This window comes from Zootoca vivipara, chromosome 15 (assembly GCF_963506605.1).
Source record: "Zootoca vivipara chromosome 15, rZooViv1.1, whole genome shotgun sequence".
Classification (NCBI taxonomy): Eukaryota; Metazoa; Chordata; class Lepidosauria; order Squamata; family Lacertidae; genus Zootoca; species Zootoca vivipara.
Window position 1 is genome coordinate 35,882,498 of NC_083290.1, and position 15,179 is coordinate 35,897,676.

Consider the following 15,179-nt stretch of genomic DNA (forward strand, 5'->3'; position numbering starts at 1 on the left):
TAAAGAGGTGCATCTTCACCTCTGTGGTGAAGGAAATTCCACAACTGAAAGGCTGATGAGATAATCTACCTCTACAGTGCGGGGGGGGGGGGAGTATTTGATCCTCTGCTAAATTTGCCTGTTTGCCCTCTGATGAAGAAATGACCAGTCCATAATTTTAATGGTAGGGTTATTGTAGCTGTGAGAGACAGAATAACAACAGGAAAACCCCCAGAAGACAAAAGAATGAGTGAAATAAGTATTTGATCCCTTTGCAAAAGATGACTTAGTACTTGGTGGCAAAATCCTTGTTGGCAATTCAGCTCCCTCCACAGATTTTCGATGGGATTAAGGTTTAGAGACTGGCTAGGCCACTCCAGGACCTTAAGGTGCTTCTTCTTGAGCCACTTCTTTGTTGCCTTGGCCGTGTGTTTTAGGTCATTGTCATGCTGGAATACCCATCCTCGACCCATTTTCAATGCCCTGGCTGAGGGAAGGAGGTGCTCATTTATGGTTTGACGATACATGGTCCCGTCCATCGTCCCTTCGATGCGGTGGAGGTGTCCTGTCCCCTTAGCAGAAAACACCCCCAAAGCATATGTCCTCCTCCATGTATGACAGTGGGGATGGTGTCCTTGGGGTCGTAGGCAGCATTCCTCCTCCTCCAAACACGGCGAGTTGAGTTGATGCCAAAGAGCTCGATTTTGGTCTCATCTGACCACAACACTTTCATCCAGTTCTCCTCTGGGTCATTCAGATGTGCATTGGCAAACTGCAGCGGGGCGTGTACATGTGCTGCCTTGAGCAAGGGGACCTTGCAGGCTCTGCAAGATCTCAGTCCTTCACGGCGTAGTGTGTTACCAACTGTTTTCATGGTGACTACCGGGTATGGTCCCAGCTGCCCTGAGATCATTGACAAGTTCCCCCAGTGTAGTTCTGGGCTGCTTCATCACCGTTCTCATGAACATTGCAACTTCACAAGATGAGATCTTGCATGGAGCCCCAGACCAAGGGAGGCTGACAATTATTTTGTGTTTCTCCCATTTGCGAATTATTGCGCCAACTGTTGTCACCTTCTCACCAAGCTGCTTGGCAATAGTCTTGTAGCCCAGTCCAGCCTTGTGCAGGTCTACAATCTTCTCCCTGACATCCTTGGACAGCTCTTTGGTCTTGGTCCACGGTGGCTACTTTGGAATCTTCTGGATTGATTGCTTCTGTCGACAGGTGTCTTTTGTACAGGTGCTGTAACGAGCTGGGATTACAGGTAAGACCTCTCCCTTACAGCAGGTGCTTCTAATCTCAGCTCGTTACATGCAGTGAAGATACCAGGTAGCCTGACATCTGGCTGGTTGATAGGGGATCAAATACTTATTTCACTCATTATAATGCACATCAATCTCTGACCTTTGTCTTCTGGGTATCTGGGGTTTTTCCTGTTGTTATTCTGTCTCTCACAGCTACAATAACCCTACCGTTAAAATTATGGACTGGCCATTTCTTCATCAGAGGGCAAACGGGCAAATTTAGCAGGGGATCAAATACTTTTACCCAGCACTGTATGTGGGAAAGTGGGGCTTTTGATCCTGTACGTGCCCCGACGCAGGCAGTCTGTGGCTCCACAACAACAGTGAACTTGGGGAAGCTTACCCCCAAGCCAGTTTGGCCCACCAGAGTTATAACCTGCGGTAGTTACTGTTGATACTGGGAAGGTGCCACTCAAATTAAACATGGAGCTGCAGCCAAAATGGGAGTGGTTGATACTGGAAGTCTGATGCTAGTCAAACAATGGCTAGGAAAAACTTCAGAAATGAGCGTCTCAGAAGCCTTTGTTGAATGTTCAATGCAGATCTCTTTCTGGCTACAGATGTGAAAGCCCTCTTCCCTTATCTTCTTTCCCCCCAACTGAGTCTGGATGCCCCCCTTCTTTTCTCACCTCTTAAGATTTTCAGTTCTGTCTCTGACAAGTTAGGAACGTTGGGAACACAGGAAGATACTTTAGATATGGAGTCAGACCACTGCCTGGCAGGCGCAGTTCGCCAGGCTTTCAGACTGTGCCATCTCCCTATCTGGGGATGCTGGGGAATGAACCCGGGACCTTCTGCATGTAAAGCAGGGCTCTACCACTGAGCTATAGGGCCTTTCCCCAGATAAAACTGAGGATCAGTTTTGGAACTTACTGCCAGACCTATTTTGGAGGTTCAGAACAGATGGTGAACTTGCTACCTCCACCCCTTGCAAAGAACAAAAACCAGTCAATTAAATAACCCACTGTTTCTTTTAAAAGTGTGGTGAATGGCTGCCCAGAATGTCTTACAATCTTTCCGATGTAAGACTCAGCACACTTTCAGACTACCTGTGTTCCAGGTATGTGTGCAACCGAGTACTTGGATGGTCTAGTGCAGGGGTCGGGGACCTTTGGCACTTCAGATGCTGTTGGACTCAAACTCCCATGATCCATCAGCATTGAACACTTTGGCTGGGGGCTGATGGGAGTTGGAGTCTGACAACATCTGGAGGGCCAAAGGAACCACAGCCTGATACAGGGAAATAGGGGGCTCTCTGGTCTTAAGGAGCTGAAGAGGCCCAAGGAACAAGAAAGACCTTTCTGGGTCACAGCCAGTTCCTCTCTTTGTTCCTGTGCAGACTCTGAAGCACGGATGCTTTCTCTGTTCCCAACAGAGAGCGTTCCTGGTGACCTTCCAAGGCACACCTGTATCCTGGATCTGCTCTTCCATCTCGAAATGCCACCCTGCTTATCAGTAATGGCTACAGAGGCCCCTTTCCCAGGCCAGAGAGGGGGAAAGGCTGCACGTCCCTTTACATTCTGGAGTCAGTGGGAGGAAATGAGCTCCTCCGCAGGAAGCACAACAGCGATAGGGGGAAAAAGGAGGAGGGCGGTTCTCTCACCTGAGCATCAGAGTCTTGTAAACCGAGTCCCTGAGCTGGAAGACGTGATTGCTGACAGCCAAGTTGTGCTGGAGGCGGAAGGGCTCCAACACTACCCCGTCCCGCACGGGGAAGGTCAAGCGCAGCTCGTCGCAAGGGTTTCCTGGCAGGGCGAGATGAGAGAGAGGGTTGGCGGCGGGCTGGTGGCGCAAGGCAACGGGCACCGTGAGGTATCGCAGGGGCACCAAGGCCGGTGCGGAGGCCAGCTTGATCCGGCAGCCGGGGATGCCGTAAGGGACGTTGTGTGCCTGGGGGCAAAGCAAATGCCTGGCAGGTGGGATGAGGAAGCAGGTGCCACAGAGAAGAGGCCTGATTGATGCTCCTTCTGTGGCTCCAGGGGTCTCACCAGCCTTCCCCTCCCTCACGACCCTCCACTTTCCAAGCATTTTGGGGGGGCTGCGGAGGGGGGGAGGAACTCCTTGCCCTCCTTTCCACCCCACCCCAGACTGTACCCACTGCATATTAATGAGGTCCGCAGGCGCCCTCCCCCCCCCACGGGGGCCAAGCACCCAACTGCCACTTCTGAACTGCCGTGGAATCCTCTAACCACTGAAATTCTGCTGTTTCCCCCGAATCTGGAGCAGAATCAAGCGATAAAGCTTGTTTTGGGCTGAATCACTTTGGGCTATGGGACCGGGGAGGGGGGAGTGTGGCAAGGGGGAGGTAAAGGGGAAGGAATCATATTTTTAATGCCATTCCATGAAAACGGCCGCCCCACTTCAAAATGTAAACAGCACGTTGAGAAGGCTGGGGTTGAACCTCTCTCACTGACATGCATTTTCTATATACAGGAAAGTGTGTGGTGTTTTTTTGCGTGTGTTTAATGCTTTCTTTTCAAATATATATATATATTTATTGAGTTTTACATAACAAATTTAAATTCAAACATTAAATGTCAACATCACCTGAATCCTTCATGTTTAATATTTTCAACCCCTCCCAACATGCCGTGTGAAGTCCTGCCATCAAGAGAAACTTTACCATGCCACTCTCCTAAATGCACAAACTGATGGCTGGTTGAGTCAAAAAAACGCCACCTCCCTGTGTGCATGTGTGAACTCAGTTCTCCCTACTTAGCCAAATCAGCCCCACCATTCATGGGAACCCCAGGGTTTCGAGAAGTACAAGAAACCTTCAGGGAGGAGGAACCTGAAGGGAGGAACTTCATGGCTAAAGCAGCTGTCGGGCCTAGTCCTGATCTGGTAGTAGATTTGGAGGATGAAGTAGACACCTCATAGATCAGGGAACTTGAGAAGGCAGGGTCCTCTTAAAACCAGTCCTTGAGGAGCCCTCTGGGTTGAGACCTGCTGCAGAACTCCTGAAGCTTCTGAGGATGACCTTGGTAGAACCACCATCACCCGGTCCTCTTGAACAATGGCACCAAAAGGCCCAAACCCAAGTCAAAGAGTCATGGATCATCTTCTGAGCTAGACAGATTCTGCGTGCTTAGCCATGGTTTGCTTGGATTTCACTGCCTCGGCAATGATGCCCTTGTTGTCGAAGTGCTTTGGTGAGGGACCTATTCCTTGTGGAACTGGAGCCCACTGGATTGTGGCAGTAGCCCAATGCGGACAGACTGCTCAGTGGCCAAAGAAAGCAGATTGATTGTTGCCAGGGGTAGGGAGTGGAGGAAGGAAGCAGAGAACTGTGTGGGATGGAATGTCCTGAAAAGGGTACAGCTGACTCTGAACAGGAGCACTACAAACTGCAACATTCTATTGTATAAAGTTTCTAAAGAGTGTAGGTAGGAGATTGGATATTCCTCCTGCGTACCAAGCAGAAGAGGTGCCTTATAGCCCATGTTCAGTGAGTGTCCAGTGAAGCCATTTGGTTTAAGCTTAGCGTTCCACAGCAGAGCAGAACGATTTTATTAAAGTTAATATAAAACCAAGAATAAATTATAATAACACTTTTTTCTCATCTAGAGTCGCCAAAGGACTGTACAAACAGAAGTGCTGTTAATAATTCAGGCTTACACTCAGGTTGGAGCTCTGGGGAACCTCCCAAGGAAGGGAATCCCGTAAAAGATCGCAACAGCTACCAATACTGTCTTTGTGTTCAAAGCTGGTGTTGGGGATGGGGCTCAAAGGGCATTCTCGTTTGCTCTTGAGAACTGCAACACGATTCAGAAAGGAAGGAGCCTAAGGCGTCATACTGTTTTTGAGAAAGTTGACTTCAGTTAAAAGGCTTGCCCCTCCTAGTTTAATGACTGGCAGCCAGAACACAGGGGTCTCGATATGAAAGAAAGACTTACCAGAGGGAGACGGATGCAAAGAGTTGATGTTGGGTTTGATGTCTGGAAGGAACGGGGACTTCACGTCCTGCCCTGGGGACATGTATGGGGGGATGTTGCTGCCAGGTGTCATTGGAGGGGTGGGATTCCCAGGTAGTGGGGAGCTGGGGTAACCAGGCATGGATCTTCCAGGCTGAAAGGAGAATCAAAACATTGGGCTAATGGACAGAGACAGCGTGACTGCATTCCCACATACCACTAAATCCTGGTTTGGTGTGATTTGTACAAACAGGAATGAGCCCCAGAGAGCTGTGGGTTTGTGCGCTGCCGCTGATCCCATGAAACCAGAAGTAGGAGCATAGAAGCTTTTTCTTCTGCTTTTGATTGGTCACAGTTTGCCTTGTTGTCCAGATCCAGGAACTGGGATTAATCTTAACAATGGCGAGTCAGTAATTGCGGTCTGAAGGTAACTTGTTCGAAACTAATCCTAGTTATTGTTAACCACAGTTTATCAGCCCACCTGACATGATAAACTTAGGTTAAGTGAAAACTTCCAAATTCCCCTCTGATTGCATGTGGTTTGTTCTAACTGATACAAATCATGCTAAGCTATGGTTTAGCACATCAGCTTTTATTTCTTCAAGGCCTGAATTTCCTTGGGAGGTAAGCTATTGGGGACCATATGACAGTGGTGGGTTGGCACCCAGTTCTCTCTCTCTCTCTCTCTCTCTCTCTCTCTCTCTCTCTGCCACACTCTTAGAGCATGATGCTCATAATCTCAAGGTCATGAGTTTGAGCCCCACGTTGGGCAAAAAGATTGCTGCATTGCAGAGTGTTGGACTAGATGACACTTGCGGTCCCTTCCAACTCTACAATTCCATGATTCCTTGCCACCTGTATGACATTGGGTCCATGACCCCACAAAATTAGAAAAAGGGGCCAAATGAGACCCCCTGGGCTGCAGGTTGCCCCCCTCTGATTTACCAAGAGAAAAATCAGTCCAAAGAGGACAGCTGGCAGCTGGGGAATGAATCCCTATTGAGTGTATGGACTACAACCACCAAGAGTACCATCAGGGCTTTGGAAAACTTAGGGAAACACAAAAGAATTCCCTGAGAAATACTAGAGATGAGTAACTGGTGTCCGCATCATTGCAACATGCCTAGATAAGTCTTGAAGGAGCAGAATAGTCATAGACTCACCCCATTCATAGTAGCCTGTCCGTAGCTGTTGAAGTTGCCTCCGTTGAAGTTGGCATTTTGACCATTGAACTGATCCGTAGGCTGGAAAGGAGAAATCGAAAGACTGGTACCAGAATAATGTGCTTCCCTGGTCCATCCTTATTCTCAAGACAAAAAATTACCTTAGCCCTTCCCCTTCTCAACCCTTTGGAGTGGGAATCTACCCATCGTCTTCTGGTTGAGGTATCTAGCTAAGTGACACAGTGGCTCTGTTACCTGAAGGATGGCTGCTTGGGGAGGGGGGTTCTTGGCATATTTCCGCTCCTGGTTTGCTGGTTAACCTTGGTGGAAGCCCTTTTCTTCTGCCTGCTGTTCCCCGCCCCCCTCACCCCCTTTATACAAAGGCGATGAGCGGCCAGTTTTGCTGGGGATTACTTTCTTAGCATCTCTTTGGGCAAAAAGGTAGGGATGGAAGTATTAAAGCACTGAGGGAAAGGGCAGACCCAGATGATGAAGCATTCCCGTGCCATAGGTCAAACCAAAGTGACACACAGACCGCCCCCTCTCCATCACTTTCACTTACGCTGGATCTATTCCTGACACATTTATGACTACTATTTGGGGGTTCTCCTTCTCTGCAAGGAGGCTGAATTTCTCCCACGCATCCCGAGAGAAACTTGGCTACTTCCATAGTAACTGGGTACCTTATAGTATGGGCCACCGGTGCCAGAGCCAGAGAGATACTGGCTCATTCCTTGTTGCATGGGCATCCTGTGGCCAGGATACGAAGGGGACGGAGCAGACGGCTGGGGTGCAGAGGGGGCATATTGTCCGGCTTGAGAGGGATACTGGCCACCCTGCATGTACTGCTGTCCTGGATAACCCTGGAAGAAAGAGCAAAGGTAGAGAATTATGATGGCACAACACTATTTCTTTACTAACAAACGGAAATACTTCTTCACACTGATTTTTATTAATTTTCCAAATAAACATTTAGAAACAACATTCCAAACAACATTTAGAAACAACAAAACATAAACAACAAACACAACAACAAATAACAACAAACAAAATTTTCTCAATTTACCATCTATTCAACTATTCTATTTTTGCTCTGCCGAGCTTGGACTTCCCTCCCTCCCATCCTTCGGTTTTATTTCCCATTCTTGTCTTGCAGTTCCTTTTAGTCCACCTAGGTAAAGGGACCCCTGACCATTAGGTCCAGTCGTGACCGACTCTGGGGTTGCGCGCTCATCTCACATTATTGGCCAAGGGAGCCGGCGTATAGCTTCCAGGTCATGTGGCCAGCATGACAAAGCCGCTTCTGGCAAACCAGAGCAACACATGGAAACGCCGTTTACCTTCCCGCTGTAGCGGTTCCTATTTATCTACTTGCATTTTGACGTGCTTTCGAACTGCTAGGTTGGCAGGAGCTGGGACCAAGCAACGGGAGCTCACCCCGTCACAGGGATTCGAACCGCCGACCTTCTGATCAGCAAGCTCTAGGCTCAGTGGTTTAACCACAGCGCCACCTGGGTCCCTGACCACCTACTTAAAGTCAATTCGTAGGATTTATTTCAGACCTGCAAGTGTTTTCAAACTTCTACAGTTCTTCTCCATATAGTCCGCAAATTATACCATTCCTTTTGGAACCTTGTCGCTCCCTGATTTCGGGTCCCGCAGGTCAACTTTGCTAACTCTGCATAGTAGTCAATCATTTTCGTCTGCCACTCCTCAATCGTTGGTAACTCTTGTGTTTTCCATTTTTGGGCTAATAAAGTCCTAGCCGCGGTTGTAGCATACATGAATAATTTTTTATCTCCCTTTGCAATCTCCTCTCCTATTAGTCCCAATAGGAACGCCTCAGGTTTTTTTTGGGAAAGGTGTATTTAAAAATCTTTTTCAGTTCATTATATATCATTTCCCAAAATCTTTTTACTTTTTCGCGTGTCCACCACATATGATAAAAACAATGAATGTCTTTTAGAAGGTGATTAAATAAATTCACAGCTGCCAGTCTCAATGGCCATGAAAGGCACTGCTAGAGATTACAAGTGGGGGAGAGTGATGCTGCACTCAAGTCCTGCTTGTGGGCTTCTTGCATGCATTTGGTTGGCTACTGTGAGAACAGGATACTAGGTCAGATGGGCCTTTGGTCTGATCCAGCAGGACTCTTAGGTCCTTAACACCAAACCCTTAGCGTTACATCTGTAAACAGCCTACGAGTCTAGAAGTTAGGAGAGCTGCAGCCCTTATTCTGACTAATTCATTGGAAATCAAAGGAGAATGATCTTGTCGGTGCTGTCATTGCCGGCGCCATGTGTTTGCCACTTTCCGTCTGCCAAGTGCCAATTTCTGCGGTAAGGAATCGTCGGAACAGATGTCGCGCATTGTGCTTTAGCTACAAGTTTCCTCCTCAGATTGGCCTGCCATATTCTTAAAACACTCCTTTCCATTATGGCTAAGTGTAATCCTTCTTTCATTCCGTCACAACCTTAAAATAGGTTGAGTGGTTCTGGCGGTTCCCTCGCTACGAGAAACTAAGTTACAGGGAACCAGGCAGAGGGCCTTCTCGGTAGTGGCGCCCACCCTGTGGAATGCCCTCCCACCAGAGGTCAAAGAGAACAACAATTACCAGACCTTTAGAAGGCATCTTAAGGCAGCCCTTAATGTTTGATGGATTTCTGTATTTTAATGTTTTGTTGGAAGCCGCCCAGAGTGGCTGAGGGAACCCGGCCAGATGGGCGGGGTATAAATAATAATATATTATTATTATTATTATTATTATTATTATTATTATTATTATTTAGTATGGTTTGTTGTTGAGTCCTTGCTGAATTTTCTGTGCTTATAACTTTCATGGGGTCCCACACCATCCCCAAACCAAAGGACTTCAGGATTATGGGGTGTCTGCACTGTGGAACACGGGAAACAGCCTTAAGAGAGCAGGAGTGGGGAACCTGTAGCCTCTCAGATGTTGTTGGGACTGTCATCTCCCATCACCCTTCATCACTGGCCATGCTTGGCTGAGGCTGACGGGAGTTGGGATTCCAGCAACCTCAGGAGGGCCACAGGCCTGCACATTTCTCTTACGTACATACGTTTCCCTCGTAAGAACTCCGGGCTTCAATGTTCTGCTTATTATTATATTTGTTAAAAAAAGCAATAGCTAAAATAGCATAGGATATGTTCAATTACACCCACGCCAGAAACCTTGATGCACGGTGCAAAAATGAAACAAGGAGGAATGGAAGCAGCCCTACGATGTCTCCATGGAGTTGTGAAATAGAAAGGCAAAGCCATAAATGTTACAGACGTTTCCCCTCCCACCTAAAAACCAATTGAGCAGAATGAGTTGTGGTGAATGGGTAGACATCTACAAATCAACCTAATTTCTTTCTATTCGTTTCCTTTTTTTTAAGGACAAAGACTCTGCTAATAAAACAGGAGAGGAGGGAGCTACACACAGGAGGAAAAGGAACGCAGGCATTTAACCCAAAGCATCCTGGGAACAACGGAGGCTCTTTTTTTGGATGAGGTTGTAACTTGCATTAAAAAAAGGATGCTACCTGGGCCATTATCGGCTAATGAGCTGGTGCAGATATGGCCTTAGGTAGGCATATGAGAAAGTACCTTATAGCAGAAAACAGCCAGGTGGTCGTGGCAGCAGTGGCTGAAAGTGCTACCAACACTGCTGGTGGGTGGTATTGCTGCTTACTGCCTTGTTTTTAACATGAGCACGCATTAATAGATTTGATGGGACACAGCAAGCATGGGCGGCGGCCTAGTATGCAGTGCCTCCTAATAGTTAGCCCAAACTGGCTTCCTTACAATTTCCACCAATAAGTTAGTTAGGAAGATAGGAAGCTTCATCATACCGAGTCAGACCACCTAAAGGTAAAGCTAAAGCTAAAGGACCCCTGGACGGTTAAGTCCAGTCAAAGGCGACTGTGGGGTTGCAGCGCTCATCTCGCTTCTAGGCGGAGGGAGCCTGCATTTGTCCACAGACAGCTTTCCAGGTCACGTGGCCAGCAGGACTAAACTGCTTCTGGCGTAATGGGACACTGAGACGGAAACCAGAGCGCATGGAAACACCGTTTACCTTCCCACCACAGCAGTACCTATTTATCTACCCCCCCACCCACCCTGACCTCACCTCATTGGAATACGTCCTCTTGACGCTTTGCCTGGGGATCGGTTGGCCTTGCGGGGGACCAGGGTAGCCATGCTGGGGCATCCGCTGGCCACCGTACAGGGCGCTCATGCCAGGCGCCCTCGCTGCGTTCATGCTCATGGGAGACATCCCAGAAGCACCCATCACGCCGCCCATGTTGGCAGGATTCATCCCAGGGGGCACGGATGGCCCTCGCGGCCCCGAGTGAGGAAGAAACTGGTTGTTGAAGGGCTGCCCAGCTCCCATCTTCAAGGGGGAAAAAATAAGAAAGAAAGGTTACTACAATATGATATGAAACTAAGCCCTGTGTGGAATAAAGGGTTGTGAGAATACAGCACACCTCAACAGATGCCCAGGGCTGGTCCCTAGCAATATTTGTTCTTCTTTATTATTTTATTTACATCCTGTCTAAAGAGCTCAAATATGGTATACATGCTCCCTTGCCCAAGATGATCTTCACAACAACCCTATCGCCCAAGGCCACCCTGTGAGCTTCATTTGGTCTCCCGTGTCTGAGTCTAACACTAATGACTACATCACATCACTGTTCCAGCACATCTGCCGCAGCCAAGCCAGCTCCTCTCCACCCTGGCATCTTTTTTAAATAAAAAAGTAGGGGACAGGTGATGGGAAATCTTTCTTCACCTGAGATCCTGGCAGTCAGCATAGATACTGGGCTGGAGGGAGCAACTGTCTTGACTCAATGGCTGTTTTCACACAATCAAATCATGGCACAAGCTGTGTGCAACCCCCCCCCCTTCTCCCACTTTGCTCTTCCCTTTCAGCGAGCAGAGAAACAAGCTAGGAAGACACAGCTAACCATAGTTTCTTTCTCTCCACAAACCGGGAAACAATGGTTAAGGTTTAAAATTTTTATTATAATCAAATTATTATTTCTATTCTGCTCTTCCTCCCAAAGGAGCCCAGGGTGGCAAACAACAAAGCAGGAAAATCTATAATTTTAAAAGCTGGTTGATGAATCCTGGCTTGCTTGGAAGCCATTAACCATAGTTTCCTGGTTTGCACAGAACAGGAAGCTATGGTTAAGTGCGCCTTCCTGGCTTGTTCCCGTTCGCAAAAAGGGGAAAAGTGAAGGGGCTGCAGTCAAAGACACTGAGCTTGTGCATATCGTGGCTTATTAAACCATGATCAGATCCTGTGAACCAGGTCAGCATTAGGCCGCTCTGTATAGTCATCTGAAGCTCATAGGGGATGCAATCTCTTTGATCACCCATTAAGGTGCAATCCTGATCTGCCACCCAAAGCAGGGCCCACCTCACCATTTCCTGCTACAGCTGCAACTGACTCACACAGGTGGGGAAAAACCAAGAAGACCAAAAACTTTAATAAAGAATGGGGGAAATTCATAATTTGTCTGGGAGGCTACTGTAAGCAGATGAAAACATTAGCAGGATTGCAGTAACACTTGTAATGCTGCAGATACTATGGACAAAATGGAGTGATATACAATATGGATTATAGAACAATATGCAGTCGAAAAGGTTGGCAATTGGACCCATGGAGGCAAAAGTGGGAAGTCTAGAAATTCAGAGAAATCTCTAAATATGGATATGTATTTTGTATTGTTATAATTCTATATCTATAAAATCAAATAAGAATTATTTCCAAAAGAAAAAGACCACCCGCACCTTCTGGGAAGGTGCCACTTCACTCTGAGCAAATTCAAGGCCCTTGGCCTTTCATTATAGCATTGCAACAGATGGTGCTCCTTTGGCTTCATGCTATTTCCCCGGCTGCAAGTTACATCCTGTGAGCTCCGCTCTTCACCCTCGAAAACCCCCGGGAATGATCAATCGCTGAAATCGCGCCGCCTGCATCTTACCGCTCCGTATTGGCTGAGTTCCTGGCTTTGCTTCTCTTGCAGGGCGGCCACGGTGGCTGTGGCCGTGGCTGTGGCCGTGGCGGCGGCGGCTGCAACAGCGGCAGCGGCAGCTGCTTGGGTGAAGTCTGCAGGGGGTCGCCCAGTATGTGAAGGAATGCCCATTCCCCCGGGGCCGTTTGGGCTGCCTGCATAACTAGAAGAGAAAAAGAGGCGTCTTACAGGCCAGGCAATGCACATCTACGCAATAGGCAGAAGAACCTGGTATTTGAAGTGGGAAAAGAAGGGTGTCCTCAGAATCTTTTTTTAGGAAAGCAAAAGGTTAGATCCAGAGGGCATCTTGTGGAACAGGGTGGGCAGAAGGCGACTCTCCTACTTCCTTCTCCAGTGGAGGCTGGTTCATTGGGGGAAACGGGCGTGCTGCCCCACCGAGTTCGGCCTGCTCTTACCCAGCCCACCCTCCTACTTACAACCAGTCCACAACTTGTCAGCTTTGTCTCCATGACCTCTTGGAGAACTCAGAAGGGAGGTGGATGGGGACAAAACTAGAATGAGTTGGTTCTGACAGCCATTTGCTCTGGCTTCCCACTTTCTGCCCCAATGGGCACCAGCTACCACTGCCCGTCTTTCCTTAAGGAGGCTGCCCTGCCAACCGATGGATCTCTGATGAATATGAGTTCCACTTGGCCTCTGACATCAGGGAAAGCAGTAGCACCACAGTCCTTCTGCAAAGCACAGGGAAGCCCGGCTGGAGTCGGATGATGCTAGAAGAGCGAGGTGTCCTGGTGATTGGGAAACCAGGCCTGGTGACCATGAGCTGGCAAATCATGCTTAGTCACATGCTCATGCCCTTTCCCCCACACACTCGGTGGCGGTGACAGAGGGAATGGGATGACTACGCAGCAAGTGACAGGCGTCTGACAGCTCAACTCCCCACGCACCCACTAAGCGTCTTGTTCTCCCACCATGCAGAGCGTTGATTCACATGTTAAGAGAATGCTGCAAGAGGAAGAGCCACGGAGGCAGACCAACTGCTTTGCAAGCCGAAGCTCCCAAGTCCAATCCCTGGTACTCTTCCATTAGTGCTGGGAGACACTGCTGCCAGTCAGCGCAGCCAATACTGAACTGGATGGATTAATGTTAGAATCATAGAGTTGGAAGAGACCACAAGGGCCATCCAGCCCAACCCCCTGCCAAGCAGGAAACACCACCAAAGCATTCTTGACATATGGCTGTCAAGCCTCTGCTTAAAGACCTCCAAAGAAGGAGACTCCACCACACTTCTTGGCAGCAAATTCCACTGTCGAACAGCTCTTACTGTCAGGAAGTTCTTCCTAATGTTTAGGTGGAATCTTCTTTCTTGTAGTTTGAATCCATTGCTCCCTGTCCGCTTCTCTGGAACAGCAGAGTCCGCTTCTTCTGACTCAACATAGGGCAGCTTCCCTGTGTCCTTAAAGAAGGATTCCCGTCCCCCTTTTTAAAAAAAAACCCTTCTGTTTTAGGATTCCAAAGAAGCAAGCAAACTCCTTTCTACCCCAAGGAAGAACAGAAAAGGGAGAGCGGAGGTATCAGTGTGTTCTTGGCAGATGGGGGTGAAGGAGCCACACACCAGCCCAGATGTTTCAAAACAGGAGCATCGTCTTCCTATCAGCAGCCATTGCTCTCCCCTTTCTATTGTGAATTTGCTATATAAACGTAGACTGGAGAAAAGCAGGCTTTTAAAAAAATGTCTCATCCGGAACTTGCTGGGTCAAGTGATGCCTGAAAACATCCGCAAAAATCAGATCTTCAAATGCATCCAGAACAGCCTCATATCTGACTATGTATTTATTCATTTCATGAACTCTATAGAAAACAACAACAACAACAAAAAACCCACTTCAGAGCATACACAATACAACAGATTTGTACTGCAAGATTGTATATTGAGATGCATTCTTGGTGGGTGAACCACGGTTGTGAAACTACCTGGAACAGACCCATCAAATTCCTAATGGTTTAAACAGTTTTCCGGAAGCACTGTGAGACCTCCTTGTTTAGGGAAAAAATTAAACAGCTGGGGTTAAGCAGGCCTGGGAGCTGTTATATTCAATGTAATATGTAATATTCTGGGTGAACATTTTATTCATCGGATTTATTGTGGAATAGGTAGGTTAGAAATTCAAAATACACAAATCTCAAGCAAGCCACCCTTCTGACAAATGCTTTTGGGGGTGGGAAGGTTGAGTGAAGTCCTTCTTGGCCCCACGCATACCAATAATAATAACCGATTAACAGAGCATTCCTGTGCGTGTTTATTCAGAAGTTAAGTCCCACTGTGTCCAACAGGACTCGCTGCTCCCAAGCAATTTTGTGTACAGGACTACGCGTAGAAAGACTTTTGCAGCACCATCTTACAGGCGTTGGCAAAAGATCAAGTTCCCTGGAGTGCAATGAGGCTTACAACCAGGAAAGCAAGTATAGGGCTGCGCCCATAATTTGCTAAAATGGTGCCCCCAATTAAATAAGACTACTAATTTCAATAAAAAGCACTTTGAAAATTCCAGATGGCAAGCCCTGTCTTTAAAGAGGCACCCCTTCTTCCTTCTCACACAGAGGAGAATGACTCCTTCTATGTACAAAGAACCTCTGCATCGGGCCAAAGGCACACCTTTGAAACCCCACAAGTGCCTTTGGGAACCCCACAAGCAGGACCTGAATGCAACTGAACGCTCTTCAATGCTCTTCAACTGATATTCAGAGGCATGCTGTAAGCCACAATAGTTTTATCTTTGATGGATCTCTCTAATCCTCTAAGCCATCCAAGTTCGCGGCCAGCAACACATC

The 15,179-nt window shown here is 47.8% G+C and overlaps 1 protein-coding gene across 1 annotated transcript in view; it reads right to left on the reverse strand.

Moving 5' to 3' along the window:
* The window catches only part of ZMIZ2 (zinc finger MIZ-type containing 2), a 100,483-nt gene that overhangs the window by 16,732 nt on the left and 68,572 nt on the right, over positions 1–15,179 (reverse strand). The window contains exons 5-10 of the mRNA XM_035140137.2: positions 12,357–12,549; positions 10,496–10,759; positions 7,044–7,223; positions 6,361–6,441; positions 5,180–5,351; positions 2,887–3,028 (exon numbers count right to left, since the gene is read on the reverse strand). Of these exons, the coding sequence (XP_034996028.1) occupies positions 2,887–3,028; positions 5,180–5,351; positions 6,361–6,441; positions 7,044–7,223; positions 10,496–10,759; positions 12,357–12,549 (1,032 nt within the window). The remainder of the gene's footprint in view (positions 1–2,886; positions 3,029–5,179; positions 5,352–6,360; positions 6,442–7,043; positions 7,224–10,495; positions 10,760–12,356; positions 12,550–15,179) is intronic.